At 46.5% G+C, this 24588-nt stretch overlaps 1 protein-coding gene and 2 pseudogenes across 1 annotated transcript; all 3 read left to right on the top strand.

Annotated features, from left to right (window-relative positions):
- Nucleotides 1-8861: 8861 nt before the first annotated feature.
- On the top strand, nt 8862-10618 carry LOC120973311 (tyrosine N-monooxygenase-like; annotated as a pseudogene).
- A 2680-nt stretch (nt 10619-13298) lies between these two features.
- On the top strand, nt 13299-16048 carry LOC109738238 (alpha-terpineol synthase, chloroplastic-like). The gene is made up of 7 exons (XM_073509477.1): nt 13299-13577; nt 13684-13948; nt 14220-14571; nt 14672-14890; nt 15030-15168; nt 15256-15510; nt 15601-16048. Exons 1-7 carry the CDS (start codon nt 13401-13403, stop codon nt 15901-15903), a joined length of 1710 nt encoding a protein of 569 aa, XP_073365578.1. The 5' UTR covers nt 13299-13400; the 3' UTR covers nt 15904-16048.
- A 1596-nt stretch (nt 16049-17644) lies between these two features.
- LOC141041907 (alpha-terpineol synthase, chloroplastic-like) lies at nt 17645-21052 on the top strand (annotated as a pseudogene).
- Nucleotides 21053-24588: the final 3536 nt, after the last annotated feature.

Here is a 24588-nt window from a genome sequence, read left to right as displayed (position 1 = left end):
GTGGAAGGCAAAACAAAGGGCAAATACATTTAGGATGCTTTACAACTTCAAAGAAGAGGTGGAAAAGAGGTCACCTGGCAGTGTTGTGGAGATAGATACAGAGGTACCAGCCGAAGGTGAAGTCAAGTTCTCCAAGTTTTTTATGGCTTTGAAGCCTTGCATCGATGGGTTCAAAGCAGGGTGTCGTCCATATTTGAGCATAGACTCATCATTTTTGACAGGCAAGTGGAATGGTCAGTTGGCAGCATGCAATGCTCTAGATGGACACAACAGAGGCTTCATGGACATGGTTCATGATCTAGTTGAAAAGATGCCTAGGGCCAGTGTCACCTTTGGCTATACACACAGATGCATGTAAGGGGCTTGAAAATTCAGTAAAAAATGTTTTCCCACATGCTGAGCAGAGGGAGTGCTTCGGTCATTTGTGGATGAATTTGATCAAAAAAATTAGAGGAGAAGAATTTGGGCGCATGTGGCCAGCAGAAAGATCTTACACTAGACAGACACACAAATATCATCTTGATAAGATAATGGCAGCATGTGATGAGTTTGGTCCATGGCTGAACACCTACCATTCTTTGTTATGGTACAGGTCAGCATTCAACACTGCCATCAAGTGTGACCACATCAACAACAATTTGGCAGAGAGTTTCAACAACAAGGTGAAGGATTTAAAAGATTTGCCTGTGCATGACATGGTTGACCAAATCAGGATCATGCTCATGCGGTTGTGGGAATTGAGAAGAAGGATAGGTGATTGTCTGCAAGGTGATAAGCTTCCAGCAGTGGTACAACAGGTGGTCAATAGGAGCAGATGTCTTTCACATTTGTTTGTTGAAAAATCTTCACCTTGGGGTGCTGAAGTTAGAGATAACAAAACTGGAAGGAGACATGTTGTTAACACTGAATTGCATGATTGCACTTGCCTCGAGTGGCAACACACTGGTAAACCATGTGAGCATGCCATTCTTTTCTTAGCATCCCAACCGAAGATAAACATGCACCCATATTTGCATGAATATTATTCGGTAGCAAGATTCAAAGCTTCATATGCTACTCCAATTCCAGCACTTACAGATCAGTCTCAGTGGCCTGAAGTGGACATTGAATTTTCCATGTGTCCTCCCTTGACGAAAAGAAAGGCTGGCAGGCCTAAACAGAGTAGATTCAAGGCATGGTTTGAGAAAGATGGGAGTAGTAAGAAGGGAAAGAAAGATGAAAAGCCAAAAAGGGCCCAAAAAGGTAACAAAAATAGATGCAAGTTGTGCCAGGAACTTGGGCACAGAGTGGGATCTGTCAAATGCCGTTACACTCCTGATAAGCCAAAGTATGTTCTTGTTTATTTGTCTGTGTTATGATTTGGTGCTTTTTCCAATTACTATATCTATAACATTTTCCCAATGGCCAGGAGGAGCGAGCAAGTCAGCCCCTTGTTGTTGAACAGTGTTGGCCAACAAAAAAAAGCAAAAGTCAATGGCGGTAGAAAGAAGAGAAGTGTGCCTGAGCCTGAGCAGACTGAAGAAAATCCTGCAGCAGTCAACATTCAGACTGAAGAAACAGATGTGGAGGTGCACACCGAAGAAACTGAAATTGCAGTCAACATTCAGATTGAAGAAACTGCTCTCGAGGTTGAAACTGAACCTGAGCGTGTCGAGGTTCAGACTGAAGAAACCCATGTTGAGGTACACACCGAAGAAACTGAAACTGCTGTCAACATTGAGACTGAAGACACTGATCACGAGGGTGTTGGCGAGGTGTTGAAAAGATCAGTGAAGAAAACCAAGATGATCAGTGAACTTGTGTGTGTAGTAGAACCAAAAACAAGAAGTGCTAAGGCGAAGAAGGGCACACGACGTGGTAGGAAGAGGTAGAACAGAGAATAGTTTGAAAATTTGGGGCATGTAATAATATTTGTAACTTGGTGCATACTGGTAGTCACTATGTATCCCCGTATTTCTATTCGAACTTGTTTGTTGGTACCTTGTCTAAACCAGCCAAATAAAATTCAAATTTAAATTCAAATTTGGGCTCAAATTTGAATTAGGGATGGGGTATTGATGTTTTAATGCTATCTAAAGTACCTCAACTGAAATATATTTACTTGCTGATCATTCCGAGCCCTTTTGGTAAGTTGAACTCATAGTCATGAAAAGTGTGTTTCAAATGACCTCCAAAGGTAGGGTAAACAGCCTCATATTTAAGCAAGTTTTTTTGGCACCTTGTCTAAACCAGCCAAATAATTTTTCTACACATCTATTCTACCTATATAGTGTAAATCTAAAGTCTCACTATTTATTGAATTAATTTTCTATTATTTTATTTTCTTTTTGAAAAAACAAGGTTTAATATAAAATTATATATATAACAAGTTTAAAACATGAAAATGAGAAAAGTAAGTTAAGATCTTTCTTAGTCAATCCAAAATGAAGTTTTGGTGAGGTTTTTACACTTTTCATTTTCAAAACCCCACCTACTCTCGGGTGCCCACTACTCTCTCCCTTGAACTCCATACTACATTGTTCGAGGAATGACAATTTTGTGAAGGATTTTTCGTAAAAATGTATGTAAACCATATTTATATTTTTTTCGTTACTATACGACATAATAAGACTATGTGCGCAAGTTTTATATTTTTTTGATTTTTTTGAATTAGTTATGCTCAACCCTAATCAGTCAAAACCCATCAAAACCTCTCAAAACCCCTCAAAACCCAGCACACTACCGGGTCGTCGATCGTTGTGCGTGGACGGTTGAGATCAGGCACTAGGGTTAGCTACAGTGTGCATCGATCCGCATGAGATGCGCTGATTGGTTGAATCAGTGTGCATCGATCCGCATGAGACGCGCCGATTGGTTGAATCGGTGGGGTTTGGATCAGCCGATCTCGTTGGGGCATCAGGACCGTTCATTTGAATCAAACGGCAAGAGTTGACGCGGTGCATGGACCAAGCCTACGCAGTGCCCTTTCCATCATTGCATGCGTGCCCGTGCCTACCCGCAGCATGCATGCCCACCCGCAGAACTGCGCCCGTGCGTTGCATGCATGCCCTCGACGTAGCCCTACTCCGCCACCCATATCGACGCAGTAAGCTGTCGCATGCCTACCATTAGAACCGATGCAGCGTCGCATCAAAGCATGCACCCGGCCACAATGTAGCAGCCCGATGAAGACAACCAAAAAGCCAACGCTGCATGGCGTGATGTGCATGGCGTGCTCCTCTTTGAGGACGCAATAGTGGCATTGGGTATCAATGTGGGTATCGATGCAGTTCAAACGGCGTGCTGCCCGTTACAAGATGGGCAAATGAAGGCGTCCATTATTGTCACGTCTCCCATCGACCGAATGTTGCCCTCTAGCCAGGCCCTAGCAAGATGGGCAAATTAATGGGCTACAGCATGAATGCACGGGTGGCACACGCAGAGAACCCGGGGCAGGCGTGTCCCCTTGACCCACGATGGCACAGACGCGTCTGTGAGCCCGTCCCCCTTGACCCGCGACCGGTGGCACAGAAGGATCGCAGCCCGTTTCCCATGCTCGTGTACACACTTTCATGGGGCGCCACCAAACGCCGCCCGCTCATTAATTCTACGGGATGAAACCACGTCGCACTTGGGCTATTTAAGCCGGGCACTATCGTCTTCCTCTCCTTCCTCATCCACACCCCATCCTCTGCCTCCTCTGCCTCCTTCTTCCTTCTTCTCCGTCAAACCCGATCGAGCCCTCCAGCCACCCCGCCACCATGCAGTACAACGCCCCCACCTACCGCTTCCCCCCAACCGTGCCGGAAAGGCTCTACCCGGCCGGAGTGTATGTAGAGAGAACCCTTAGGGTTTGGGCGATCTTGAGGTGGAGGGGCGCAAGGGAGTTAACGGAGTTCTTCCTTGTGGCCGGCTTCCGCCACCTCCCCCGCAGCTCTCCTCGGATGTACCATCTTGAGGAGGTCAACCACAATGGTGTTGTGGTTGGGCTCCTTGCCACGTTCACTAACCCTTTCGATGCTTTCCATCTCCTCGGGCGAGCGTATTGGGTTGGTTGTGAGTTCATAGCTTTCACCACCTACAATATCTTCACCGACTTCAACGGCATCTTCCCCAACAATGGTGTTATGCACACGCTCCTATACCCCATCAACAACGGGGAGGAGTGAAGGGCGGCGCCCGGAGGAGCGAGGTGGCGTTGTTCACCCGGAGGAGGAGGAGAAGAAGAACCCGAAGAAGAACCCGCGTTTGGTGCCCCCGATCTATCTAGCTTGCTATAGATCTATCGTATTAGTTTTTTTAAGTTGTAATCGGTATGCTACTATTATTAAGTTGTATTAGTACTTTAAGTTGTAAGGCTATTATGGAGTTGTAAGGCTATCGTGGAACTATAGGCTTATGCTTCTATATAATCGTTATGCTACTATATATATTGTGTGTTTCGTGCTATTATTTGTGGATTGCTATGGGTTGTTCTTGGTTATTATTCGTGTATTGCTATGGGTTGCTACGGGCCCGGGTTGCTACGCCCCAATCACCGCACACACCATCTTCAAAATATTGGCCAAACCATGGACATGCAACTAGGAGCCCCATGCAAACCCACTATGGACATGCAACTAGGAAATGCAAACTAATTTACTTCGGGCACTTCATGCAAGCATGCAACTCATTTAGTTCATGGAACCGTAGACATGCATAAAAACAATTAACATTTAGTTTTAGTGCATCAAAAAATGATCCATCACAAAATTTAGTGAAAAAAAAGGCCAAAGTAAAAACAAGCAACATTTTATTTGCCGAAGTTAGAGGTGGGCTGGTGCCCCTACGCGGGTGGGCTGGTCTTGGGCATGGTTATTTTCTCAGGGCCCATTTTCTCACGGCCCAACATCTATTCGGCAACCCAGTTTTGTTTTTTACTAGAAACTGAATTTGGGTGTGTACTCTGTTAACTGAAGAAAAAAACAGAGGAAACAGAGCATGAACACTGAATAGGGCCCCTGAGAATATCATTACAATAATTCAAGCAAGTTTTGCTTCACACAAATTCAAATTCATCTAACAAATGATCCCTGGCTAACTCAAACTACTGGGCACCCCTGAAACTAGCTAGCACACTAACTGAAACTCTAACAAATTCTAGCGATTGATGAACATCAAGTAAAATAAACCCATAGCAATGACACAACCATAAAATGCTCCAGCCATCATATTTGCTTGTTGCTTCAAATCGATCAGATGCTTTAGTTGCTTGCCAATTTTCTTCAATTCACACTTCAGTTCTGCACTGTGCATCATCGGATCGGCTCTGTCCGCCAAATTGGGGGCTTGTCCCACGGCAAGCCGCCCGCCAAAATTGAGCTCTTGGGTTCGGGTTGATCCCTCCAATTTCAACCTTTCAACATAGTCATCGAGCCACTCAAAATGCCCACATTTCTTCAGAACCTAAAAAACAGGGGACCGGCAGCGCATGAATCCTAGATCCACCACCCAGATCCACCGCCCTAATTCGAGGAAAAAAGAAAGAAATTGGGAGAAATTAGACCATAGGATTGGTCAAGAACACAGATCTAACCTGCCCCGGCCGTGGCTTGCTCAAGCATTTCACAAACTCGCGCCCACGGTTTCCATTTTCTTCCCTCACACAAGTCAAACGCTTCAGAGGCTCCATGCGCGGGCAATCGGGGCATCTTGTCAACGGCAGTGGACTGTACTGCGTCCATGATTGGCGGGAGGCCGAAGTCAAGCTAGACATCACTCGCCGGCGGCGCACTTCGTTGCCGGAGCAGAGGAAGAAGAAGGTGGGAAAGGAAAGGGGCAAGGCAAGCAATGGAGGGCGGGGGGTGGGCTGGCTCGGGCTCGTGGCTGGCTCGGGTCGGGGCACGCTGATGAGCACGGGCATGCTTGCGTGGATAAGTTGTGGGTCCCACCCGCATGCGAGTAACTGCTAGGTCCTGCGTGTCATAACTCGAATCGCTAACCCCTCGTGTTTTCATTTCATGGTTAAACAGAGCCATGTCGCATTGGAGCTATTGTTTGCTTCTAAAACGTCGCATCACAGCCATTCATTCGAACTATATCGCACTCCTTCTAATTCGCATGAAAAACGTCGCACAGTAGCTATTGGCCCGTTAGGTTCGTGCCGTGAGCCTGCTGCCATGCTATAGTACAGTTCAGTGCATAAAAAACTCCACACCCATTTGATCCATGTGAAAAAAAATACTATTTTAATGTCAGGCATTGGTGCATGCACACTCAGGCGTAAGAAAGAGGAGTCCTGACACAGGCTAACCACGACTGCCGGTGGCCAGCTCCGGCTAATCACTTGGTCAGCATTTTTAGGCCAGGCTACAACATGATGGCTCACGACACCAACCAAACAGGGTTCGGGCACAGGTCTCGGGGAAGCTTCACGTCAGGCAAATTTATCTCAGGGTAGCAACCAAACAGCCCCCTTGTCCGTCTCCGCCGTGCCCTTGTTCGACGGCTCGCAGCGCCCCTCGGAGTGTTGGTGCCGTCATCAGCGACGTAGAATTAGGATATGGGACACGCACCGGCTCATAAGACTTGAGGCGTCATCGTCTCCCATGCCGGCCCTACTCTTCCTCGTCAGAGGCCGTCACCTGCACGTCGCTTGTCAAAGTGAGGTCAACGATAGATCCGTCATGGTCAGAGGCCAACACGTCCACCACGACGTGGTTGTGGCGCCCGGGGTTGTTGGTCACCCGTATCGGCGCCGGAGAGTGTGAATCCGGCTCGCTGACATCCGACGTGAGGGCTGCCGCATCATCCCGCGCCTTCTGCCTCGCACGGCTGGCACGCCGAGCCATATTAGCCTTAGATGTGGACGGGCCATGGAAGGCCTTGTCATGGGCACACCAATAAAGGGGCTACGTCTCTATGGTGTACGGACGCCAGATGGAGCGCACCGCCTCAGGCTGAGGGAGCGGTGACGTGCCTCGCGCCGGATCCAAGCACCCTTTGGGAGGACGTTATGGATTCCCACTGGATCGAGTCTGACAGTTGTCGGGCGTTCTCCTCGCTGGCGCGGCGGAGTGCAATGCGGACGGGCATCTCCTTCTCCAGCCCAAAGTGGATATATATATATATATATATATATATATATATATATATATATATATATGGGGTAGGGGTGGGCCAGTGTGGGTCGGATCCGACGTGGCAGACGCGCCTGGGTGCGTCCGGACCTCCTCATCTCCGCTCTTACTTCTGATGTTGAAACTTTGTAATAATAGATGATTGTGTGCATCAATCGATAGAGGCCGGAAAATTGTAAATTTTTATATGCCCGTGACACTCAAATGAGAAGGATTTCCATAAAACTTTTATGGTTCCTTCTCGCCGGCAAAGTCGGAATGAAGGAAAGACTCCATGTGAGCTAGCTTCTCACCGAGCTATCCGCCGCCATCACCATCGCCATGAAGTCCGTTGGAGAGCCAATCATGTGGACCGCCATCCGGGGCCGCCACCCTGGCATCCATGTCGTAGACTCCGCCCCCATCCACATCACGAAGCACCCACCACGGTAGGAAGAGTGAAAGGTGTCTCCTTTCACTCCTAGCCCGACATTAGCCACAATGTTTGGGTCGGCGCCTCCAGCGTCGGAGGCGCCCATGCCTGCATCCCCAACTAGTCCCAGTTGACCGGGGGAGACACGACCATGTGGCTACCGACGGCCGGCGTCGAGTTGACTCCCATGACGCCATGCCTGTGACCTCTGGCTCCGATCTGCCGGACAAAGGAGCATTGTCCCGACCACCACCGTCGACCATCGTACCCGTAAGGAGAGGACTCCCACTGCTCGCGGGCACCACCCGGACCGCGCCCACCATCGCCTATCCGGAGCCGGAGCTCCGACCCGCCCCGGGCCCCAAGTTGGTCCGCCCAAGCACGAGCCCCAAGTCTTGGCCATCGCCGCCAGCCCGGACCTAAGAGAAGAGAATAGCACCACCACTCGCACCCCGCCGCTGAATGCCAACCACCGCCACCTGAGCCGCAGTGGCCGCCTCGCCGGCGATCGCCAGCACCGCGTCACTGTCGAACCGGACCACAGCAAGCCGCATAAGCAGACCCACAGCACCACCCTAGGCCTCTAGCCACCGCGCCGCACACTGAGACCCGCCCAAAATCCGGCAGATCTGCCCAGATCCGCTGCGCACGCACCACCAACCACCCTTCAAGCCACCTCTGCCGACCACCGCTACCGCAGGTCAGAGGAAGAGGCCACCCGCCTCGCCACACGCAGCCCGCGCCCTCTGCCGCCGCCGGAGGCCAGATCGAAGTAGGCCACGGCCCACCACCAGCGCAGCAGACACACGCCACCCTGCAGACCCGCGCAAACCACCTCGCATACGCCGAGCCAAGCACCTGCAGCCGCCGCAGACCCAGCAGTCGCCCACACCGCCGTCGCGGCCGTCCGCCTTGCTGCCACTGCGCCCCGCAGAAGCGCTGCGTTCCGGGCGAGCCGCCACATCCCGCGCTGCGCCGGGCCACCAGGAAGTCTGGAAGGCCCCGCCGCCGCCTACGCCAACCGGGCTTTGCCCGGCGGCGCACGCCGACAGCGGCGGGGAGAGGGGCCGCGCGAGGGAGGCTGGCGGCGGTGCAGTCTAAGGGTTCACCGCTCCCTCTCGCGGGAGCGGGTAGGGACGAGCGGGTCTTTTCCTCGCTTCCGCCTTAAAATCATGTGAGCTTGCTCAGTAAAGGCCTTCTCTGACTATGCCAATTCGAAGAGCTCATGGAGATGATCAAGCGAAGACCGTCTCTAACTGAGTGGCCAACATTCACTTAATTTGCTCTCTATCAATTTGTTCAACCAAAAGAAGGTGGACTCTCCAGAATGCATTGAACATGCATGAGGCGACATGGATGGTATATGTGGCCACGTGGGGCAATGAACGGAGTCACTAAGTGATAAATACCCGCAGAACTAACCAACAAAGATGCATCAAGCAAGAGTACCTTCAAACACAACTGTTAAAACATCTGTCCATTACCGATTAGTTCCACAAATTGCCTTCTATCCTACTTCATATTACACCCTGACCAGCTCATGCTAGTGTATTTTCTCTTATAAAAAATAAAAGAGTGCTATTGTCCCAGAAGCAATGGGGGCGACGAGGCAGGCTGCCCTCAGGGCCTGCGGCGCTGCCCATCATCGGTAACGTGCACCAGGTGATTCTGAACAAGCCGGCAGTATTCCGATGGATGCATGGCTTGCTCAAAGAGATGAACACAGACATCATGTGCCTCCGTCTCGGAGCTACTCATGTCATTGTTGTGGCATGCCCACAGATAGCCTCATAGGTACTACTAAAAAATGATGAAGTTTTTGCCTCCCGTCCAACCACCTTCGCCTCGGGCTTATTCAGCTTCGGGTACAAGGGCTCCATCTTCTCACCACACGTAGAGCAGTGGAAGAAGATGAGGCGCGTCCTCACCGCTGAGATCCTCGCCCCGTCCATGGAGCGAAAGCTGCACCACCTCCGGAAAGAGGAGTACAACCACCTTGTGACGTATATTAATAAAACTCGTTGCAGTAACATGGCATGTCCAAGCAACATTTTCTTAACGTCCGTGATGTAACCCAACACTTTTGTTGGTAACATGATAAGGCGAAGGCTTGTGTTCGGTAAAAGATATATACTTCAGTGACCTACGGGAAATACACTTTGGTTTCTGGTTGTATATGCATCCTATATGGGGAATTTTTTAAATATTTTAATAAAAAGTCAAAATAGGTAACAACTATTTTGACAAAACACTTGACTTACTTTTGCACTGATATATAAATATCGACGAAAAAAAACAAAAGTTGGCCTCACAGCAAAAAAGACAAAATTTATTTGCTATTATAGGTCACTATTCACACTATTTTAGCCAAAATTTGTCTTTTTTTAAAAGAAGTCAAAAGGATATTTTTTTTGTGGATTTTATTTCTCACGAGTACAATAGAAGGTCAAGTTTATTTTAAAAATATTTTCAGTAATTTTTGACTTTTTGTTGAATTACTAATTTTTCCCATATAGGGTGCATATGTTTCCGTAGACCAAAAATTTCTCTCCAGTGACCTACCAGCTTCATCCACTAGTGGGCCTGGACATGATGAGGTGGCACATCCGCACATGTTGCCGCTCTCTTCACGGCCATCAACCATCTCTACAACTTCTGTGTGTCCGACTACTTCCCAGCACTCATAGGCCTCGACCTAGATGGCCATGATAAGGTTTCCAAGGATGCCATGCAAACACTCAACCGGTTGCATGATCGCATTATAGAGGAGCGGATCCGCGAAAGGTCATCCACTCTTGAGAACTATGGGGAAAAGAAAGAGGCCAGAGACTTTCTGGACGTCATGGTTCATCTTAAAGATGTAGAGGGACCTACAAGATATTAGAGCACAAATAGCCGTTAGTATGTCATCTTACCTCAATATAAATTTCATTCATTATTCTTCGATCCATATTATATGTATTGACCTTTTTTTCCTTCGTTGTACTGATTACTTTATTTATTCACACATCTATGGGTGTAGGAAATGATGTTTGAAGCAGTCGATAACCCATCTAATGCGGTTGAGTGGGCACTCGCTGAGATGATGAATCTGCCAGAGGCCATGTGATACGTCCATTTTGCATCATGTTTTCTAACTGTTATTTAGAGTGTTTTTAATCATTATAACACTTTGTGGAGCAATTCTAATACATTTTCTCTCTTAATATGTAAGGTTTACATAAAGAGTAGGATTGTCGGCAGCTGAAATTCTGGACCTGAAAAAGGTACGTCAGAGATACCTATTCTGCACATCTTCAAATGAGCTGAAATTTCACGGCGATTTATTTTGGAATAAATAAAAATTATTGGATAAAAGAAGTACCAGAGGGGGCCACCCAGGTGCCCACTAGGCACCAGGTGCGCCTACCCCCCGGCACGCCCTGGTGGGTAGTGGGGCCCCTGGGCAGCCTCCGGTAGCCATCTTCTGGTATATAAGCTCATTTTCCCTAGAAAAAATAAGAGGACTTTTGGGATGGAGCGCCACCGTTGTTCCCGGTGCATCTACCGCTCGCCGTCGGCCCCCTCCTCGATCGGTGAGCCAATGCACCTTCCAGCGCTCAAGGTGGGCCGCCTCCTCTTCTGACGTAGAGGCGTACTAGCAGGGAGGTGCGCTCAACCACTCGTGGAGCTTGCTGGTCCACGAATAGGACTCCTCGCGCCAAGTGGGGGCGGTGGTGACCGCTTCTGCATGGGCGTTGGCTCCCGCTCCGGCTCCGGCTCCGGGTCAGCCTTGGGCTCTACGAGGGGCAGCGGTGGCGGCACGAACAGGAGCGCGTGGACAGATACTCCCACCACGGACAAAGCAAGGGCGTGCTCTAGCCCATCCCAACTGGCATCCTCCTCGAGCCGGCTCGCCTCCGGCGTGTGCTGCAGGGCCTCCTAGAGGGCGGCTTGGTACTCCGCCTCCTCATCCTACGGCATTACCTGCGGGGGTGGCAGTGGAAGATCATGGTCGATGTGGACGCCGCAGCGGTGCTCCTACTCGTGTTGTAGCGCAAACCAACGCTCCTAGCGGGGGGGGGGGGGGGGGGGGGGGAGTCTGGCGCGTAGACACGCGCTGCTCCGGCATAAGGATCACATCCGGGTACTACAGGGGCTGGCGGGCACTCCCCATGCCATCGCGCCTAGTGGACTAGAATTAATGTACAGCCACTCTTGCTCCCGGAGTGGTGTGCCGCGTCTAGCCGGCGGCGGTGGAGGTGGGAGCCCGCGGCAAGAGCTCGCGCTGGCGCTGAACCTCCCCTTCCTCCCTCCTTTCCCGCTAAAGAAGCCCATGGCTTTGCTAAGGTTTCGGGATGGCTGGCTGGTTAGGGTTTTGCGGTCGCCGGTGAGGGAAAAAAGGTGGCCAGATGTGGATGGGGCCGGCCCGGCCACACGCGTCCATTAAAAAGGACTCGCACGCGGCCCTTTCACACACTATCAGGCGGGCCCGCGGTAGGTGACCCCGTTAATTACGACCGCTTGGGTTTGTTGGCCGGCCGACATATGGGGCCGTGATGGACACCGAGGGGACGCGCAACGTGTCCGCTTCTTGTCCGTGCTGACGCATTTCAGGTGTGTCGACGCACAAAGCAGACGCATTTTATGTTGGGTCGACGCGTTTGGCCAGCGTTTTTATCCACAGAGATCCAAATAGAAGTGGGCGGATGAAATGGGTTCGCTCGATTAGAATTGCTCTAAGGATGAAAAAGGTCCGGAGTAGCCGATGGGTACTGACGGCCAACCTTGGCTTGTCTTCTAGCTAGCTCCTACCTCCTACCTGTGCTTATCAGTTATCACAATCATGTCCTTGAGACGAGTCACGATCGAGGCTGCCGCCGGACAGTGAAGAGACAAGTCAAGGCAACGACCATCGCACGTGCATGTCGTGCAATCGCGCTGAGTTGAATAGTCGCCGAGAGTACACGCGTACGTACGTCCGAGGTTGCCACGTCTGCAGAGATGCATACCTCTCCCCGTACTTGGAGTGAACGGAAAGGGAGTTAATTGTGTATCATGTGCTAGCTGTGGCTCGCGTGTGTGCAAGAGAACGGACAACTTAACGAGTAAACGACGATCCATGCATAGTACACTAGTACTACAAGCCTAGCCGACACGTTAACGGAACGTTCGTTGTTTGGCTGACACGGATCCATGCATGCATGTGAGCCTGAAGTCTAGCATGAAACACTTGTTTATCAGATTCGCTAAATATCAAATAACTGAAAATTTTATGTTGGTTCAGCCGATTTTGCGCCAAGGCCAAGATGCGGACGCCGACCGTGTCGTCCTGACCAGGCCTAGTCAGGAGCATGCCAGTGTGGGTGGGTGACTAGGCTTGCACGGCATCACCACGGATTGTAAGGGTAGGCGATTGGGCCAGTGGGTCGAGGGAGGGAGGAAGAATTGTTCGTGTTGAGAGGTTGAAGAGGAACAGTTCATCTGGAAGTTGAAGATGGAGCACGCCGGCCTGTTGGATTTTAATTTCTACCATGGATTTTTTATGCGGTCCCTTTATGCATTTTCCACCGTGATGTCACTTCCACCATGGTTTGAGAATATGAGTATTATTAAGTTTTCAGTGTATCGGTTTTAGTCTGGTTGTTGGGTGTCGACTTTGGCTGGGCCAGGTATGCGTCATCCGTCATGTCCCACGATTTTCATGCGGGCTGAGCTAGGTATGCTGCTGGGTGCCTGGTAGCTCGCCTATAAATTGGCACCTATTCTGAAACAACAAACAGCAGTAAGTTTATTAGCTACTACAGCTTAGAAGTACTTACCTCGTTGGCTAGCTCTCGCTGCCAAGTGCCAAGTAGTACTCCACTACTACGCACCGAGCAAAAGCAAGCTAGATTGCAACGCGCAGCACCATGGCGTCGCAATTACAGCAAACAATGGCCACCACGAGCTCAAGCTTCCGGACGTCGTCACCGGCAATGGTGGGCTGCTCGGCGGCCGCTCGGCGGTCTGCCAACTATGCTCCCAGCGCCTGGGATTACGACTCCCTCCTCCACCTCTCGCCCAACAATGACGGACAGGCAGATCAAGTACATTTATCAGCTGATCATATCGTATTTTCAACCGGCAAGTAGTACATAAAGTAGATGAATTACTCATGGAAATTATTCCGTGCATGCATGGATGATGTCACAGGTCGATGAGTTGAAGGCCGGCGTGAGGGAGCGGCTGGTGGCGGCGAGCCGGGGCGACCACCAAGCTGTGAAGCTCAGGCTTGTCGACACAGTACAACGGCTCGGCATTGCCTACCATTTCGAGGAGGAGATCGCCAGTATCCTTAGCTCCGTCCACCGCGAGCCTCATCGGTGCAGTTTGGACGGCGATGCCAGTGATGTTGCTTCTGCGTGCTTGAGGTTTAGGTTGCTTAGGGACGGCGGTTTCCCAGTCTTCTTCCCTCCAGGTACCTAGTTAAAGAAATATAAGAACGATCATTAAAGTAATGATCTAAACGCTCTTATATTTCTTTATAGAGGGACTAATATGAAATATGAAAAACAAACACTTGGAGGGTGTAAGAAAAAACAAAAACTACAGCCAAAATTTTGAAAATTAGACATATCTGCACCAAATGCATGGTCCAGATTCAATCACAGTTGAAACTTTGACCTGTGTGCATGGCAGGGTTTTGTATACTTAACTGACATTGTTTCATCATAACAATATATATATAGAATGTCTGGCGGATCTCAAGCGCGGATCAGATGATGTCAAAGGGCTCCTCTCACTCTATGAGGCTTCATACCTTGCGTTCGGTGGCGAGGAAGTATTGGACGAGGCAAGAGCACTTTCTAAGAAAGCTCTCAAAAAGCTTTTGCCATCCATGGATCACCACTTACGGCGCAGTGTAGTTCGTTCTTTGGACATTCCATTACACCGAAGGTCTCCTAGACTAGAAGCAAGATGGTTCATAGACCACTATGCTAGAGACGAGAGCAATTCCGACCCGTTGCTTGTTAGATTTGCAATGACGGACTTCAACAATGTGCAAAGTCTGCATCAGGAAGAACTCGGGAGACTGGCGAGGTAATTGAGCATGAAGAATTGTACATTTAAATAAGCCAGCTAATTAATGCACATAGTTGATAGGTTTTTAAGATATGAAAGTTGACCTAATTAATTGTAGGTGGTGGAAGGGGACCGGCCTTGGTGAAAAATTGGGGTTCGCCAGGGATCGTCTCATGGAGTGCTTCCATTGCGCAAATGGAATTGTGTGGGAGCCAAACGATGGAGCATGTCGGGAAGTGCTTGCTAAAGTCGCCAATCTAATAGTTCACTTAGATGATGTATATGATGTGTATGGAACTCTAGATGAACTTGTTCTCTTCACAGACGCCATTGGAAGGTAACTATATGCAGCGGTCCACATCTAATAATTCAAGTAATATTCTTTTCCTAGAGTTGCATGTGTAATATATATATGACATGTTAGTTTCACATTAAATGAAGTTTTTCCATTATCTAAACTTAGTAAATAATTTCAGATGGGAAGAAAGACCATGTGAAATGCTCCCTGAATACATGCAAGCACTATATTCCGTCATGTACAACACGTCTGCTGAGGTGGCTGAAAATGTGTTTAAACAACATGGTTGCGACATTCGTTATGTTCTTCAAAAAGCAGTTAGTTCATATACACAATTAACTTCCTAACAGGATATAGATTGTTTTCACAAAGAACCATATAATATATTCTACATGATTTTGCAGTGGCGAGACATGGCAGAGTCTTTCCTGGTGGAGGCAAAGTGGCACCATGGAAACCACAGACCAACACTGCGTGAGTATCTTGACAATGGATCAATTTCATCCTCTGCTCCACTGTTGCTGCAACATGTGTTTCCCCTGCTCCACGTGGAAGAAAAGCTTACCCCAATGTCGCTTGCTAAAGTTGGAAGCTACCCTAAATTAGTTCAGTCCGCGTCATTAGTTCTTCGCCTCTGCAACGACTCTGCAACCCACTCTGTAAGCACAATGTATCCCAGTTTTTTCTTGTCCCTTGATATCATCACCAAAATTGAATCTTTATTTGAGGTGTCTCATGATATTTAACAGGCAGAGCTGGAGCGAGGCGATGCACCATCATCAATAGCTATTCACATGTCGGAGAACAGCTCCAGTGAGCAAGAGTCTCGCGAAGCCATGGAAGATCTTACCATGGAAGCTTGGAAGTCAATTAACGAAGATGCATTCAAACACTGCCAATTTTCTAGATATTTTGCCAAGACTTGCGTGAATTTGGCTCGAATCTCACATTGTGTTTACCAAGGTGGGGATGGTTTTGGTGCGCCGGATGGTCTGAAGAGAAGGGAAATCAGAGAGTTATACTTGGACTCTTTCATTAGTGAGAAACATTAAACAATGGGAGCCCTAAAGAAATTAGACACCTATCTTATAAAGATGTTATACAGGCTTAATAATCTGTAGGTACTGATCCCGATTCTGTTTTGTACTACAAAAATTGTAGAACAAATACTAGCTGACTGATTAACAAGCACCATTTGGTGTTCTTGATTTACACCGCTTAGTATCAAGTTCAATTTGCTCCGTAAAAGGATGTGATCGGTTGTTAGCAACTTTCAGTAATCTAAAGTACTTTACACTTATGTAACATTGCTTCAAAAAGAAGGTGCCGTAACCGTAAAAGACAAGGTGGTGTGTGATGTGTCCTGTATTCATCCTCCTGGTCAATACGAGCCACTCATTTTTATGCTTGGTCTTGGAGAACACAAAATGCTTCAACAAGAGTGAGAAATAAAATGTTTTCAGAATTGAGGCCCACATAAAGGATAAACAAACACCATTTCATCCAAGAGACATCTCGGAATACTCTACACATAATGGAAGAAATAGGCAGCCTAACATCATCAGCTATTAGAACAGCCAAGCTACACATGTCAATGACTGAGTCAAGGGATGTTGTGTCTTGTATCTGATCTTGAACAGAGGCCCTGATAACTGAACTTAAACCAGACAGTGTCTGAACTTGAGCATCAACTTCGACAACTAAGTATCTTCCAGCATCTGGCACAACCTGCATGGGCCACCAATGTCGACGCTAAAACCGGCGGATCTCGAGTTGGGGGTCCCAAGCTGATGATCTAGGAACAATGGTAATAGGAAGAAGGGGACACGGTGTTTCCCCAGGTTCGGACCCTCTTGAAGAGGTAAAACCCTATGTCCTGCTCTTTATATTGATCGTGATGGGGTACAAAGTATAGTATGATCTATCTCGAGATCGTATGAATAAGTTCTAAGCTCTAAGACCTTGAAGTTGTGCCTCGACGGACAAAATCACACGGTTTATACAGGCACCAGGGTATCTAGGGTTTACATAGTCTGTTATAATTTGCGGATAAACATGCCATTCTTTCAAATATGTTTTGAAGTGTACGTCAAGTCTTCGGAGAACTCCGTCTTGATCACGCCTAGGGCCAGGGCGTGCATGGCCGATTCTTTAGTTACTGGTGGACCTTTGGCCCGGCCCATAAATGTTGCGCCGACGTGGTGTGCACCCCCTAATCCAAGACACCAACACCTCGCGCCATGGAACACCCCTCCGCCACGAAAAGAGAGAGCTCGGGCCGGCATCCCCGGGGCACGTGTGGCTTCGCCCGCGTCCCCTCCGGCGGCGGCGATGCAGGGGAGGTGGGGGGGGGGGGGGGGGGGGGCTGCGCGCGACTAGGGTTGCCCCCGAGTCGCCAAAGGAGGCGACGTGGGGCGTCTAAAGGTAATCCGCATTGATACATCCGAGATTATTATCTCCATATTGAAACTAATAAGACATATCAATTTTCTCGAAGTGCATCGACATGGATTTACCAGTACAATGAGATAGTTTAGACGACTGTATCTCTTTCCCGAAGAAGGTAAATCCGATCAGGGAGGCTTTCAAGTTGGTATTTGCAATCGGACTTAAGAGTCATGCACCGAAATAAAGCTGTGCTTGAAAACGTTTTGTCCCACAATTTTCACGCGGGCAGGGCCAGCAAGGCTAGCTCGCCTGCCTATAAATTAGCTGGTATTCTGGCTATCTCAAACAACAACCAGCAATTGCTTACGCACCAAGCAAGCTTAATTAGCTATGTTTTGCAGCACCATGGCGTGGCAATTCCTTCCAACTATGGCCAAGGCAAGCAAATGCCTCTGGCAGACCTCGTCGCCGCAGACAACAGTGCGCTGCTCCTCGTCATCGACTCCGCCGGCTCGCCGGTCGGTGAACTACACTCCTAGTTCCTGGGATTGCGACCCCCTCCTGCTTTCGCTCGACGATATCAGCCATGGCACCCATGATCAGGTGATTGGCGTCTCATAAAATAATACAGCACAAGTAGATCCCAGTATATATCAGTTGATGAAAATAGTTATGTTAACTAGTTAATACGTGCACGCTTGGATCAGTTACGAGCTCGGAGCTTTGATAAGTTGAAGGCCGGACTGAGGGAGCGGCTGATGGTGGCCAGCCGAGGCGACGACCAACCTGCAAAGCTCAGGCTCGTCGACACACTGCAACGGCTCGGCATCGCCTACCACTTCGAGGACGAGATCTCCAACATCCTCATCACTATCCATAGTGCAAAAAGCACATCAGTGGAGCTGTGATGATGATGATGGTGATGATGTTGCTTCCGCGGCCTTGAGGTTCAGGTTGCTCAGGGAGAGTGGCTTCCCAGTCCTCTTCCCTGCAGGTAGTACCTACCTAGATAAATATGGAACATAAATACACCCCATACAAGATATAGAAAAATAAACTGGAACTAAGGCCAACATTTTGGAAATTAAAACGCTGTGCAGCTGCACGCACCACCTCTTTAGCGTAGGTCCACGTAGATTCAATCTGAATCGAGCTAGTAATCATGGTGTGCCAGTGCCAGTGTGCCACGTATGTGCTGCCATACATGGGGCTACACAGGTACCCCTGGATGTCGAGAAAATATAGTACCCATTAGGTGCACTACTGCACTAGACGAATAAAAAACATGATATTTTAATTATAGCATAAAGGTAATGTACATGTACCATGTCACAAAATTGCATCCAAACTCTATTCACAACTTCATATAAAATAAAATAAACATATTCTGAATAGTACCAAATTCAAATTTGAAAGTAATATAAATAACATCCTGATGGTACTATTCACAAGCAGATTTGACTTTTTTGTTTTCTGAGTTGTGTGTCAAATTTGGATCTTAAAATTATGGCATGCTATATGTATGTTGAAGAAAGTTGCTATTTTTGTCAAAAATATATCAAGACTCTCTAAATGTTAAACTACAAGTCTAGTATATTAGTACATCTCAAGATGCTAGTTCATGCTACGTACCCCGATAGATGTTGGACAGTGCTATTGGACCCGTTCCACTTACTAAGCAATCTGATTTCTGCTATCTGAGTCGTCTACATATATAGTCGATCAATAAATTAAAGTCCACACATGTGCAAAATGGTTTACTTGTACTTGGGCTTCGGCATATTGTATGTTTTTTTGTACCTAACTGATATTATTTCATGGTATCAATATATGTAGAATCTCTGAAAAATCTCAAACACATACTAGATGATGTGAAGGGACTCCTCTCAGTCTATGAGGCTTCATACCTTGCATTTGGAGGCGAGGAAACATTAGACGAGGCAAAAGCATTTTCTGTAAATGCTCTTAGAGAACTCTTGCCGTCCATGGATCCCCACTTACAACACAGTGTGGTTCATGCTTTGGACCTTCCATTGCACCGGAGGTCTCCTAGACTAGAAGCAAGATGGTTCATAGATCACTATGCCGGCGACGTGAGCAATTCTGATCTGTTACTCCTTGGATTCGCAACGATGGACTTTAACCATGTGCAAAGTGTGCATCAGCAAGAACTTGTGAGACTCGTAAGGTAATTAAGCTTGAAGAAACCTACAATTAAATTAAACCTTGCTAATTACTCCCCATAGTAGATGGATTGTGTGTGTCCTGTGATGCAGAGTCTAGGAGTTATATCTACATTTTATTGTCTAAAAGAACTTCTTGCATCTCATTGCATGTATAATTACTTAAAGTTCTTTAAGATAGTAAAATTGGCTTAATTGTAGGTGGAGGGAGGATATTGCCCTTGGTAAAAAATTGGGGTTTGCGAGAGATCGTCTCATGGAGTGCTACCATTATGTAAATGGAATAGTGTGGGAGCCAACCCACGGAGCATGTCGGGAAGTTCTTGCTAAAGTCATTTATCTAGCAGTTCAATTGGATGATGTTTATGATGTGTATGGAACTCTTGATGAACTCATCTTGTTCACTGATGCCATTGGAAGGTAAAATATATGTGGTTGTTCTTTTTTTAGCAAATTTATGCGGCTAATAAAAATGCAGAATTTAGAAAGATTAATCACTGAAATAATTTTCTTATCATCGTAGAAATAATCTTCTTATCATAGAGTAGCATGTGTATATATGACACGTTAGTTTCACCTTGAATGCAAAACAAAAAAAAGTTTCATCTTGAATAGAGCTTTGAAATTATCTAAAAATTTCTCAAATAATATTGTCAGGTGGGGAGAAAGTCCCGATGAACGACTCCCTGAATACATGAAAGCACTGTACACTATTATGTACAACACATCATGTGAGGTGGCTGAAAATGTGCTAAAACAACATGGTTTTGATGCTCGTCATGTACTTCAAAAATCGGTATGTTCATATATACTTAAATTCACTTCCAAATAGGGTATAGATATGTTCACTAAAAGAACTGTAAATAAATTCTACATAAATGGCAGTGGCATGATGTGACCGAGTCATACCTAGTGGAGGCAAAGCGGCACCATGGAAACCACAAACCAACACTTCAAGAGTACCTCGATAATGGATCAGTTACGTCCACTGGGCCATTGCTGCTAGAACATGTGTTTCCCTACTCGGTATGGAAGGAAAACTCACCTCGGAATCTCCTGATAAAGTTGGAAGCTACACTAGATTAGTTCATTCTGTGTCATTAATAGTTCGACTTTGCATAAGGACAATCGATCAATTCTTTTTGCAATTTTCATCACCCGATTTGAATATTTCTGTAAAATCTCATGGCATTTATCTCCGCTTGTGTTGTGTGCATAACAGGCCGAGTTAGAGAGAGGGGATGTACCATATTCCATAGCTATCCACATGTCGGAGAATAACTCTGGTGAGAAAGAGTCCCGCGATGCCATGGAAGACCTTATAATGGATGCTTGGAAGTCAATTAACATAGAGGCCTTCGAACATTATAAATTTTCTAGACATTTTGCCAAGACTTGCGTGAATTTGGCCCGAATTTCGCATTGTGTTTACCAAGATGGGGATGGTTTTGGGGAACCAGATTATCAGAAGAAAAGGCAAATCAAAGAATTGTTCTTAGAGCCTATCAACAGTGAGAAATAATAAACAATCAAAGCCCTAAAGAGTGTTTATGTATTAATAACTTTGATTGTATAGTAGATATGATATGTTTAAGAATAACATGGGATGTAATCGTTCTATGTTCCTTGGTGGTTGGGAAATTTATGGGCTGAATATGAAGTGTTTACCAGCCGAGAATGTTTCTAGTTCTTCTTGTCTTTTCATATATTCACATGGAACAGGTTCTTGCAGTAATCTCAATTGCTCTTCAGCTTCATCTGTAGATTTAGTTGTTCAGCATAGGGATTGTCATTACTAATAACAATTGAAGCAACACATGATAGAAAGCATAGCTTACACTTAACATGTCAAGAATCAATGGATTACTTGTAGTAAGTGATGGGTAACGTTGCATCGAGAACAAAAAAATTTCCTACAAAACACCCAAGATTTATTCTATGGAGATGCTAGCAACAAGAGGGGGGTGTCTACATACTTTTGTAGACCAAAAGTGTTAACGATCTAGAGATCGTGGTTGGCGTAGTCGTACTCCCTCGTGATCCAATCCGATGCAAGCACCGCACGAGCGGCACCTCCAAGATGTGCAAAAGTATGGCTCGGTGACGTCTCTGCCTTCTTGATCCAGCAAGCGAGGATGGAGAGGTAGATGGAATCTAGGCCAGACGATGGCATTGTGGTGGTGGTGCCAGCTGAACACCGACAGTTTTCGTCAAGCGCTACGCGGAGGAGGAGGAGTAACGGGATGGAGAGGCGCCATTCGGTGAAAGGGTTGCTGCCCCCTGCACCTCCCCACCTTTTTATAAGTCTGGGGGCCTGTTTTCTTGCCCTCCAAGCCCCAAGGGTCGTTGGTCAAAGGGGGGAGGAAGGAAATCACTCCTTTCCTTCCCCCCATGGCTATCCCCATATGATCCTATTCCTTTTAGGGGGGGGGGGGGTCTTGGTTCGCCTAGATCAGGGGTGTGGGGCCTTGCCCCACTAGCCACATCCACGTTGCCCCCCCATGCATGCAGGTGGTCCCTCTCTGGAACCTTCTATAACCTTCCCGGTACAGTACCAAAAAATCTCAAACATTTTCCGGAATCCTAAATATGACTTTCCATATATAAATCTTTAACTCTGGACCATTCCAGAGCTCCTCGCGATGTCTCGGATCCCATCCAGGACTGCAAACAATATTTGGTCTTAACATTATTAATATCCCAATACTACCCTAGTGTTACCCAACATTAAGTGTGTGACCCTACGGGTTTGAGAATCATGCAGACATGACCGAGACACCTCTCCGATCAATAATCAATAGTAGGACCTGGATGCCCATATTGATTCCCACATATTCAATGAAGATCTTTATCGGTTTGAACCATGATGTCGGGGATTCAGTTAATCCCATATACAATTTCCTTTATCCGACGATATTGTACTTGCGCGAGATTCGATCATCAGTACCTTCATACCTAGTTCAATCTTGTCACCGGCAAGTCCCCTTACTCGTTCCATAATACAAGATCACGTGACTAAACTCATTAGTCAGATGCTTGCAAACTATTCATGATGTTGTATTGCCAAGAGGGCCTAGAGATATCTCTCTATCATACGGAGGGACAAATCCCAGTCTCGATTCATGCAACCCAACAAATAATTTATGAGATACCTGAAGAGAACCTTTATGATCACTCAATTATGAAGTGACGTTTGATAGTTCAATATTTGACAAATGTATGGTGTATGTAGGATACATGAAGACACATGGGATATGTACCCACGCACAACAGCGAAGGCGTTCCAGAAGCTTCTATCTTAAGGTGCATTGGATAGGAAATATGGAGTATAAGTTATAACATTCTAAGGAATAAAAGAATCTACGCTTCAATACGCCCCCCCCCCCAAAAAAAATAATAATTAATTAAGGGTGGGATTGAAACATACCTTAAGATGAAAGGGCCTGATGGTAAATTAAAAGCTTAAACCACATGACAATGAAAACCTAATCATTAATCTTAAAAAGCGAACTAGCTCAAAAGCACGGGGGTAGCCTTGAAAACATAGGATGATTATGGTCTCTATTCTTGATACACCATCTTCTATCCCGTCAGCCGCGGTGATTGTCTATCCGGTCGTCCACAAAGCATTAGTCTATGGATTGGACTATTAGAATGATGGATATGTAATAGAGAGAATGAAATCAGGTGATAATCTAAATTATCTGTTGATCTAAAAGAAATAGATTAATTAGTTTGTAAGCTATGAAAATCTAGACACTAATTATGGTGCTTCAATGGATTCAATCAGTGATGCCCTTCTTTCATTGGCTATGTCGCGGCGGCGGGAGCTCCAGATTAGATCGGTCAGGCTCCAATCTATAGGAGCGTATAGATAGGGCCTATTTAATTTTCTTATAATTAATAATTAGATGAAAATACCTTTATAAGTTTTTTAGGGGGTGTACTAAAGCAAAACCCAAATTTCAAATAAGCAGGGAGATCTCTTTCCTTCGTCATATACTGTATTAATTGGTGTCTGGCGCTCCGTTTTAGTTTGACTTGGACACCAAGACAAGGCACATATAAAAGACCTAGAGGTCAATGCAAGAACCAACTTTTGCAACGTCTACAATGGTGCTACCTCTGGCAAGAGGTTGTGCCAGATAGATACAAGGCTTTTAGTTGTTTAGGGGCTCAGCCTGGTAGCCCCAAAATATTCATGTAATAATTCTTGAGATGATAGAAAGAATGACTAAGTCATGATGTGGGATTATTACCTACCTCGGCAAATTGAACTTGGGTAAATCTTGAGTAATCGTCCACTTCGTCTTTTTTACATGGTGGGGTCCATGTATCACCTCTGCTTCCACATGTTTGAGCATGTGTACTGTCGTGTAAGCATTCTTTGAATTTCACGTAGACGACTTGCACCCACTGTGGGGTGGTGTGCAGTCTCGCTTCAACAATCTCATCACCAACATCTTCATCAAGACTCAAGGTGGATATCACGCCATTCATGGTCGCCTAATAAACTCGCAATGATTGTGTGTGTATGGCACATGGCCATATAGCTTCACAATTCAAGCACTTTTATACAACTCATATATGTTTTTTAGGCACCAGGTATAACACATTCATGTAAATACTCAATACACATTTACATAGATTTTCAATCACATGTAGCATATTCACATGTATAAGATCACATCTTAAAACATTTACATTCACATTATCAAGTCAAAATTTCACGACATGTATGAAAAAAATCATAGACATGGTCTAAAATCTAACTTAGTAGCCAACATCTAACAAATTTCTAAATATAAAAGGTTGTCCTATGTAATGAAAAGTCAACCACTTTTTAATTTCTTAGTTGTGTCTATGTATGTTTTTAGTAGACTGAGTCTAGCACTCCCGCCTCTTGTTTTTTTACCAACCAAAGGGAGGGAAACATACCATGGGCGTGCAGTATGCTAGCCCGCCAGAGCTAGTGTATCTTACCTATATGCTTGTTAAAAAGAAAAATGAGCAATAATATATACATTAATATGAAACAAAGAATTAAAGCTAATGATTATACCTTTGCATCGCATAGATTGTTGGTTAATAGTGTATGACGAAAGTCATTGGTCCTTATTCTGACCAGTAAGATTGAAAGGCCATTGATGCTCTATTTTATGCATG

The sequence above is a fragment of the Aegilops tauschii genome, chromosome 2, assembly GCF_002575655.3.
Source record: "Aegilops tauschii subsp. strangulata cultivar AL8/78 chromosome 2, Aet v6.0, whole genome shotgun sequence".
Lineage (NCBI taxonomy): Eukaryota > Viridiplantae > Streptophyta > Magnoliopsida > Poales > Poaceae > Aegilops > Aegilops tauschii.
The sequence above is the reverse complement of the archived record's forward strand: the minus strand, read 5'-3'. Positions and strand labels throughout refer to the sequence as shown.

What these genes read in the sequence shown, in the direction of transcription:
- LOC109738238 (XM_073509477.1), top strand. Translation starts at nt 13,401, where the DNA reads ATGGCGTCGCAATTACAGCAAACAATGGCCACCACGAGCTCAAGCTTC. An exon ending in GTTATGTTCTTCAAAAAGCA is followed by an intron (nt 15,169 to 15,255) that starts GTTAGTTCATAT and finishes ATGATTTTGCAG; the next exon opens with TGGCGAGACATGGCAGAGTC. An exon ending in ACGACTCTGCAACCCACTCT is followed by an intron (nt 15,511 to 15,600) that starts GTAAGCACAATG and finishes GATATTTAACAG; the next exon opens with GCAGAGCTGGAGCGAGGCGA.